This window comes from Ictalurus punctatus, chromosome 12 (genome assembly GCF_001660625.3).
Source record: "Ictalurus punctatus breed USDA103 chromosome 12, Coco_2.0, whole genome shotgun sequence".
Lineage (NCBI taxonomy): Eukaryota > Metazoa > Chordata > Actinopteri > Siluriformes > Ictaluridae > Ictalurus > Ictalurus punctatus.
In genome coordinates this window covers 16,471,572-16,481,210 of record NC_030427.2, presented here as the reverse complement: position 1 = coordinate 16,481,210, position 9,639 = coordinate 16,471,572, and the positions used below count along the sequence as shown (strand labels likewise).

Sequence of the window (9,639 nt, the reverse complement as noted above, 5' to 3'; positions counted from 1 at the left end):
TCAAGCGAAAACGCGCTCAGCGTAAGTAATAAAGTTCATTTAAAGACAAAACAAACAAGTGTGCAAAAATGCAAAGAAATACAAAACTCGTAATGTTTACATACAAATCACAATAGAGGAAGATGATTAAATGGTCATGAATGATGAACACAGTATATACTGGTAATTAAGCAAAACCAGAGAAAGGCGAAAGATTTCTGTATATATAATTAATTATACTGTCGTATATAGTATATAGTCAGCAGTGTGCAAGTAAACCATTGAACAAGTTTTAAAGATGTGTAATTAGGGAACTAGTAACTGGAAAAAAAGGAAATGTTAAAATTCCAAAACAGCAAAGTTCTGTATTTTATGTTTTTCATTTCTTATCTGCTTTAATGCTGAATTCCTGTATGTTCTTGTCTGACCCACATCATCACACATAAAAGATTTTTCCACACTAAAACAAGCACTAACACACCTAACATTTAGAGTCACACTCTTTATAGCCATGACCCTTTTTTTTTTTTTTTTTAACTTTTATCTCACACAAGCATGATGAGAACCGTTGCTCAGTTACAGTGGCGCAGTGACTTATCATTCCTTCAACAAATGTTAATCTTCAAAAAGTCCTCATTCACAACTTATACAATCAGTACATATTAAATTCTGATGAAATGCCAGTGACATCTTTTGAGTGACCACGGATCACTCTCTAACAGACAGATATAACAGGACGCTCTGTTGATTTGTTGGTCTTTCAGGATGGTGTGTGATGGTGGTGCAGCGCTCTCACTGCCCCATTTACTTTATAAAGTTTTTACTACACCTAGTGGTCAAACATGGGAACTGCAACAAGCTCTAATAGAAGCTCACTGGGGCAGGAATCATTTAAATCTAAAAGATTTCTACAAAATGTCAGAGTGTAAATGCCTACAGTGTGTGTATGACGCACAGAAGCATGTCTATAGTAAAATATATTGTAAAGATTGAGTAATGATTATGGAGTGGATAATGTATGTACATTAGAAATGCGTGTGCACAACGGTGACCTCGTTTCCCAATGCAAAGGCTGAGAAAAAGAAGAAAAGTGTAGCTTGCTGAAAACTAGCAACACTGGTTAATGATCACAGGAATTTTAATGAACTCAGGAATGTACGCTGGATAACTGCATGCTGTCGACTCCCAACTGACTATTACAGATTTTTTTCTCATTCTGTCATGCGTAATATACTCTTCAATTCTCTGTTCTTGCTTAAGTCCTTATACTGTAAATGTCATCCTGCTCCAAAAAAAATCTATGTTCATGTGCCACAGGGGCATAAAAGAGATAAATAGAGAATTTTTTTATATGTATGAACATGTTTTTTTTTTTTTTTTTTGTGAATGCATCGATAAAGATCCACAATCCAAAACAGAGAAAATCTGCAGGAGATCCAAGAGCAACAAAGCCACCAAGTGGTGTGCAAAAGGAACAAAGGATTCGCAACATGAATATAATCTATATTCTCTAATCAAAATCTAACTTGTAGCCTTCTCAGGCAGAGATGTCTTACACAATCACACTTTTTTATCACAAGTTTAGTAGTTTGGTGTGTTTGGTCAAGAGCGAAAGCCGGGATTCACTTTAACTTGTGGCTTGGCATTAAATAATGGGAACGTTTGAGGTTGTTAGGTTTCTTTTTTAGGTCTCGCAGTGGTGAAAAACAAGTTGATGTCTACATCAAAGACTCGATAAACCACCAGAGAGCATGAGTTACAGTGATTTTATCAGGGGTAAGGGCGTTCCTGGCACAACGCAAAGTGTAATCAAACTCCCTTAACTGTGATTAGATCACATTTCTTCCTCCATGGCCCAATGTAATCTGTTAACACTAAGCAAAGTTTGCTAAGCAACATAATGGACAAAGATTAGAGTATCTATGGGCTGTTGTTAAACACTTTTATCATGCATTTATACAGAATTCAGTCATTGAGATACCCTCACTGTTGTGTGTATATCAGGGATTTTAAAAACGGCCTTGAACGCAGCTCATCCAATCAGATTTTAGAAACAGAATAAAGATAAGAATTCAAACGTGAGTGTATACAATTCAAAACTGCATAAAAATATAACATCACTAGCAGAGGTGTCAGCATTGTGGATTCATAAGTCAGTGACTCAATATTTGATGATACCACTGATATCTGCTACGATATGATACGATTTAAAAGCCTGCAATCGATATGTTTATTGTAATAAAAAGAACCGATTTATAATCAGTTATAATAGATTCATGATTGCCGTATTGATTCGGTTTCATCGTTGCCTTTTAAATCAAACTACAGATTCACATTGATTCACTTCTAATTTTTATTCTTTTTACGCAAAGGAAAAAATAACTGCCCAGTCCTCGTGCACAAGGAAATTCCACTCATCCTTCATTAACCGTCGTTCCTAACCAACTCACTGATAGTAATGGAAACAAGGGAGACAATAGGAGTGTTAGTTAGAATAATAAAGAGATATATCTCATTATAATCACAGAAATAACAGCAGTGATGCATTCAGTCTGCGTTTTGGCACTCATTACATAAGATGATGATGACATTCTTTCCAAACAAAATCACCAAACAAGTCCAGACTTGATGCTGGGTGTGCACTTAAAAACTCAGATCAAAGAATTCCATTCTGAGAGTTGGTTAATAATTAAAAATAATTTTGTTTTTTCACAGAGCAAAGAAGAGCATCGACTCTTCCCTTTCCAAGTATGTCCACTATTCAGATTTGGTGTGTTTATGGGCTAGTTATGATGCTGGTTTTATTCAGTAACTTTACAAATCTCAGTGCATGGACACTCATATTTACATGGGAAAGCCGTGCTCTTTATTCTCTATGCTGCTCTTTCTTTTTTTTTCACTCTTTCTTTTCTTTTCTTTTCTTTTTTTTTTATTGACATTTGGACTTTCCACTTTCCATTTTTTTTACTGGACTTTCCACTCATCAGCTTTCTTTGGGAATTTTTCCTCGGTCATAGACTAGTCCAAAACCGAAAGCTGTTCTTGTATCCTCTTACAGATTGCACACTGACAGTGGAATGTGTCATTTCCTTTCTTTCTTTTTTTCAGACTCCAATTCCCCAGAGCACACTTATCCTGAAGAGGGAGAAGGTAATGTTCATGATCCTAATGTTACACTAATACTAGAAAGAATCTTAGCAGCTCCTTCACACACACACACACACACACACACACACACACACACACACACACACACATGGTTTGACCTCAGTGTGCGGTAATTTTTAACAACTTACATTCCACTGAAGCTGTACTCCCAACGAGTGGGGTATAAAATAGAAACCATAACATGCATGGCTTGCAATGTTTACTATAATGGTAGCTTGTGGGTTGCCATGTTTGCTAAAATGCTAGTTCGTGTGTTAGGATGTTTAAGAAAATCCTGTGAGGTCCCACCAACATGATTTCACCAAAATCAGTCATCTAATCGTTACAAAACATGGGCTGAAGCTTCAATGGTTAAGACTCTGGATCAGTGATCAGAAAGTCAGGGGTTCAAGCCCAGCACTGCCAAACTGCCACTGTTGGACCCTTCCCTTTCCTTTTGTTGCTCTGAGCTTAACAGGAAGTCTAAAATAAACATCTGAAAATAATGTACTGTGTTATATGTAATAATAATAGAAAGTACATGTCACATAATGATATTTTTTCAGTATCACTATACTACATGGTGATTTAATTTTATTACATTAGAAGTTTGTAGAGATGAAATATCAACTAGAAAGTACATCATTTAATCATTCGCTATAATCACAGTGTATTATACTATAGTAATATTAGTACCTACTAACACTATACTAATAATATACTGTAGCATTAATACAATAATATATCATTTAGTAATAATAGTAATGTTAATATTAGTACAAACTCCTACTAATACTATAGTAATATTACATCCAGTGTATAATAAACTATAATAATATTAATAATATTAATATATTATACTATAGAAATATTACCTACACTATAATATGCTGCAGTAATATTATTAATATTAATATAATAGTACATTTTAATTCTATACTATACTAATATTACATACTCTATATAACTATATAATATACTCTAATAATAATAATAATAATAGCAATTACATATGCACATTTATACACACAATATTATTTATAAAGCACACTTATTAGTTTGTGTAAATTGTATTTTATATATAATATGTATTGTGTATAGTATTATTATTATATAGTATATATGTACAGTAGAATATTATTACAGTATAAAAATGGTTGTGATATGTGATTTGTAAAGTTTTATCTTATTGTTGTTTTTTTCAGCCCTGAATGAACCTGTTTATAAGAAAGCAGCTGATGCTGAAGAGAAGATCGCAGTGTAATGTCTGATTATTAATTACCCTGTAAATATTTAATCACATGATGGTGATTTAACAGCCTCAGGACATTCTACAAAATGGATTCTTTCTCCATTACTGACTGAACGAACGAGTTTGTGTTCAGTCCCGTGTGACACTGGGTGTGATTTTAAATGAGGTAAGATAAAAGACCAGGCATTTAGGGGAAAGTTCCTGATTGTGGAAAGTCCCAGGCTGGCGGGACATTTAAAAAAAAGAAATCAGCCAGTCTGACAAAAGAGAAAAGTGAAAGATAACTGTATCTTTAATGGAGTTATATGTGTATAATTTGTCGTTCACTCTATTTTTATTTTCACAAAATTATCTGTCAGAATTATCTAGCATGTCTGAGTGTGCTGAATTCGCCAATAACAAATCTTTTTATATAACAATAACAATCTAGTTTCCGGGATCTGTCAGCTAGTTAATTCTACTCACATTTTTTTATTATTCTCTTGGGTAAATGATTAGCCAGGATGTTAAGAGCTAGTATCCGTGTCTCACAGCTCCAAAGGTGGAGGTTCAGTCCTGATCCTGAGTGCCCATGTTTTGCTGTGCAAGTGCTAATCTTTATTATTGACATTCTCTACAGGGATTTACTTCTCCATGGACACCAGAGTTTTTTTTTTTTTTTAGCACCATCTGTCATGGTTAGTTCAAAATAAACCTCAGTTGCTCCACAAGACTCAGGTTGAATTACTTGTGTTTAATTATGTGTGCAAAATATGAAAACGTCAGCCAGTACGTTTACATGGACACCAATAATCCGATATTAACCCGATTAAGACGATACTCTGATTAAGAAACTATCATGTAAACAACGATTATTGATGACCTTAATCTGGCTAAAGTCATGCAATTAAGATGTGTGGAGTACTCCTATTTTAGTTGCATTATCGACGTGCATTATAGACATGTACACACCTTAATCACACTATTAACGTCATGTGGGAGTTTTCACCGCATTTTGCGACAGGACACATATACAAAAATTTTCTTTCCATTCGCCATCATCAAATTTCATTAAAACAACTCTCTCCCACCAGTCCTTACTCTCATCCAGTACCTCCGAGTTTGTTGCAGTGGCATGAATGAAATGTTGCCGAATGAAAGTACAGAGGAGGCCTGTTGCTGGAGAATTTGTATCCGCCGTCGTCTATTTGCACATATTGCATGACAAATATTTAACTGCACTTAAAGCTTTCGTAAAGTTAAAAATGAAAAACCCAAAACTGTATACGGTACCATAACGAAGACGCACTGAATGTTGATACGTGAAATTCTGGAGGGCACGTTGGATGGTGGGGCGCGGTGATGTAATGACGTGTGCCGTTAATCGATCTATGTCCTATAACATGTAAAACATGAACATGAAAGGAGTATTCTAAAAGCGACTCATGTAAACACCTTAATCACAATATTGTTTTATTCAAAATAAGGTCAATAATAGATTCCTGCTGTCCATGTAAATGTAGTGAGCGTGAGGGAGTTTAATCAGGAACTTTCTGTTTTAATCAGGAATATTCCAGAGAAAGTTATTTATCACTAAAATTATTTAACTCCTGAAGTAAAAATATCCATTTTTTAAATTTTATATTTTGGGGGAAATTCTTTCAGCAATAGCGGTCTAAATATGTGATCCTTTTAAAGGAATTTTAAAGCAAAAAAGCTGAAAAAAAAAACTTTTTGTATATAAAGACACTGCATTGAAAAATATGCATTTTATACTTATTTTTGAGTGACTTTTAAGTCTTCTTTTGCACTTTAATAATATTTAACAGACTTTATTATGTAGCAAGGCCTAATCACATTAAGAATCTACATGATTGGGTGTGTATTTTACTGGCTGTCATTATTACTTACAGATTTTTTGTGTGAGTTATTTTGTGTATTGATCATTCTGTTTTCTTGAATGTAAATAGAAAATATTAATAAATATCTACTGAACAGAATTGAGTTGGAGATTTGTAAATGTCAAAGTGGATCACACAACCAAGTATCACAGTAACCATAGAAACACTGAGTGCATTTGACAGAACAACACAGAATATTAATGCACACACGCAGAACTTCACAAACACACAGGGTTTAAACACACAAAGTAAAAAGCAGAGACACGCAACTGCTGGAAAGTCAATTAACAAAGACAGGAAGCTGTGATCTATATAAGGAAGGTGCAGCACAACCTGGACAGATGGACACACACAAATGATATAATCATGGTATAAGAACAATATAGTAATTTTATATGAAATATACTATATTATGCAATGTGATACTACACTACATTAAGCTATACTATACCATACTATACTATACTGCATAATATAATAATAACAACCAGATTGTAGTGCATCACTGGTTTTAAAAGTGGATAAACTTCACTGTACTGTACTCTACCACATAATATAATAATAAGAAGATGATAGCGTAGTGTCTCAGTGTGTTTATGAGTAGATGAACTATACTATACTACCATTCCATACCCTGCTACATAATATAATAGAAACAACCAGATTGTTGTGTGTCAGTGTTTCTATTAACAGATGGACTATCCTGTACTATAGTATACTACATTATACTATACTACACAGCGTAATATAAAAATAACCTTGCTGGTAGCATGTCAGTGTTTTTAAGAGTTCTTTTTATGTACTATACTATACTATATTATGCAGTGCTATGATATACTACACTATACCGTGCTATGTTGTGCATTAATTCGCGGTACAATTAAACCAACACTTTGAGTCGTATGTTGTACGATACTATAATATACTACACACTATAATAACTGTTTAATAAATATATAGATTATCTTACGCTATACTATACTATAATATACTATACTATAATAATAATTAGGCTAAGCTGTACTATGCTGTAACACACTATACTGTGCTATGCACTGCTATAATACACACTAAATATACACTTAATGAACACTTTATTAGGAACACCTGTACACTTATTCCTTCATGCAATGCTCTAATCAGCCAATCGTGTGGCAGCAGTGCAGTGCATAAAATCATGCCGATGCAGGTAAGCAGCTTCACGTAATGTTCACATCAACCATCAGAATGGGGAAAAATTGTGATTGCAGGGATTTTGAGCGTGGCATGATTGTTGGTTCCAGACCAGCTGGTCTGAGTATTTCTATAACTGCTGGTCTCCTGGGATTTTCACACTCAACAATCTCTAGAATTTACACAGCATGATGGAATAAAAAAAACATTCAGTGAGAGGCAGTTCTGCAGATGAAAACACCTTGTTGATGAGAGAAGTCAATGGGACTGGTTTGAGCTGACAGAAAGGCTACAGTAACACAGATAACCACTCTGTACACTTGTGGTGAGCAGAAAAGCATCTCAGAATGCACAACATGTCAAACCTTGAGGCAAATGGGCTACAACAGCAGAAGACCACGTCGGATTCCACTCCTGCCAGCCAAAAACAGAAAGCTGAGGCTGTAGTGGGCACAGGCTCACCAAAACTGGACAGGTGAAGACTGGAAAAACGTATCCTGGTCTGATGAATCTCGATTTCATGAATCCATGGACCTAACTTGCCTTGTGTCAACAGTCCAGACTGGTGGAGGTGGTGTAATGGTGTGGGGAATGCTTTCTTGATACACTTTGGGCCCAGTTAATACCAATCGATCATGGCTTGAATGCCACAGACTATTTGAGTATTGTTGCTGACCATGTGCATCCCTACATGTGATTCCACGACTCCAACCATTTGTTTAGTTGCCTCAAGTCTGGGCCTATTATATTGAGTGCGGTAAGCAGTGCTGGGGAACAGAAACCCCATTTGACTTTGAGGTCCCACAAAAACCCATATCATATTAATGAAATACAGAACTGGGAACATGTTTTTTAGGTCCCATTACATGCTAAAGAGAGCAGGGGAAACCCAACCTCTGCGGGTGTGTGTGTGTGTGTGTGTGTGTGTGTGTGTGTGTGTGTGTGTGTGTCTTAATTTCACATTTAGGAATGTGTTGTATTTTGATGCCTGTAGAAGAGTTCAACACTTTCTTCTAGGAGTTTGGTTTTATGTGTTTAGAAGTATTTGATCTCATTAGGAGTGACACACTATCATTTTAGAAGTATTTAGAAGTCTAAGCGAACGAATTGTGTCGTCTTTTTTTGACGTAAAAAAAATAGTAATGTTTCCTCTTTTTTGTTTTGTTTTAAAGGAGTAATGTTTCCTCTTTTTTTGTTTCTTGCTAAGCAAACATGTTTCTGTTAGGCACACGTTTCTGCCATTTGTGCAGAAATCCTGCTCTTCCTCTCCCTGGTTAGCATTAGCTGACTAGCCTGGGAAGACAGCTCTGGGTAGCACCACAGAAATTAACACGGCTTGCTAAGCTCACAGTTAATGTAGCTAGGTAGCACCAGCGATGTCAGTAGAGATTTCAGAATGGCGGTGCCAAGTCTCTTTTAAGGGGGTCTGGGCATACTCCTCCCCAAAATTTTTAAAGCCACCAAAACATCTTTCTAGTCATGGATATTTTAGAGTAACAATGGGTGTAAAATCTATAGAAATAAGACTATTTTTGTTGAAGGTATACCTGTCTAATAATTTGTGTTAGAGACTGATCTAATATGACTTATTTAAATGATATCCAAATAAAGAAATTAAAGTCCACTTTGTCCCCATCCAACACCAACAAAAGGCAAAAATGGCTGTACTATATAGCCAAACTACTTTTTGGATATAATTTGAGAGAATGTTGTTTGAGAGCAGCAGTGATCAGTGATGGGTTGATTGTTAAAAATCTTTTTAAAAATTACTTTAAGAAGTAGTTTATGACTTGTTTTATGGCTTCACAACTCCACAATTGTTTTGAATCTGATGTTTTATTTCCATAAATGCCTTCATAAATATTTTATAATCAGTGTTTTATATGTGTTTTACTCTAAATATCTGCCTATGGGGATGCATAAATAACTTATCCTGTTTACAGAATAGCATACATCATATATATGTATGTATATAAGTGTTGTTGTGTGTAGATGGTGATGGCCGTTGTGTACGCCTGTTTGTGCGTGTTGTGGAAAAAGACACCATCAAGCGCAGCATCACAAACCCAGATCAGGACGGAGTTTTCATGCACAGACAGCCAGAGGAGAAGTAAGCTGTGTGTTTTTCTTACTACATAAAGAGTAAGAATGATCTAACACATCTAGAAGGCCACACACACACACTCCTACATTAAGGTATAAGAACAG

At 35.3% G+C, this 9,639-nt stretch overlaps 1 protein-coding gene and 1 long non-coding RNA gene across 10 annotated transcripts in view; both read left to right on the top strand.

Moving 5' to 3' along the window:
- LOC128628681 (uncharacterized) overlaps positions 1-6,357 on the top strand; it is a 17,299-nt gene extending 10,942 nt beyond the window's left edge. For 2 of the 3 annotated variants that reach the window (XM_053684125.1, XM_053684126.1), the window contains exons 5-8: positions 1-21; positions 2,695-2,727; positions 3,088-3,129; positions 4,332-6,357. The exon at positions 1-21 is cut by the window's left edge and continues 105 nt beyond it. In XM_053684125.1, the coding sequence (XP_053540100.1) occupies positions 1-21; positions 2,695-2,727; positions 3,088-3,129; positions 4,332-4,390 (155 nt within the window). In that variant the 3' untranslated portion in view covers positions 4,391-6,357. The remainder of the gene's footprint in view (positions 22-2,694; positions 2,728-3,087; positions 3,130-4,331) is intronic. The other variant, XM_017481167.3, reaches the window with a different exon arrangement.
- Positions 1-9,639, top strand: part of LOC108272640 (uncharacterized) — a 31,330-nt gene that overhangs the window by 15,930 nt on the left and 5,761 nt on the right. The window contains exon 1 of one of the 7 annotated variants that reach the window (XR_008397271.1): positions 9,360-9,541. The exons of 2 other annotated variants lie outside the window; for them this stretch is intronic. This is a non-coding gene — a long non-coding RNA (uncharacterized LOC108272640). Of the gene's footprint in view, positions 1-9,359; positions 9,542-9,639 lie in introns of those variants that run through there. 4 more of the 7 variants (XR_008397270.1, XR_008397266.1, XR_008397267.1 and 1 more) reach the window with 4 other exon arrangements.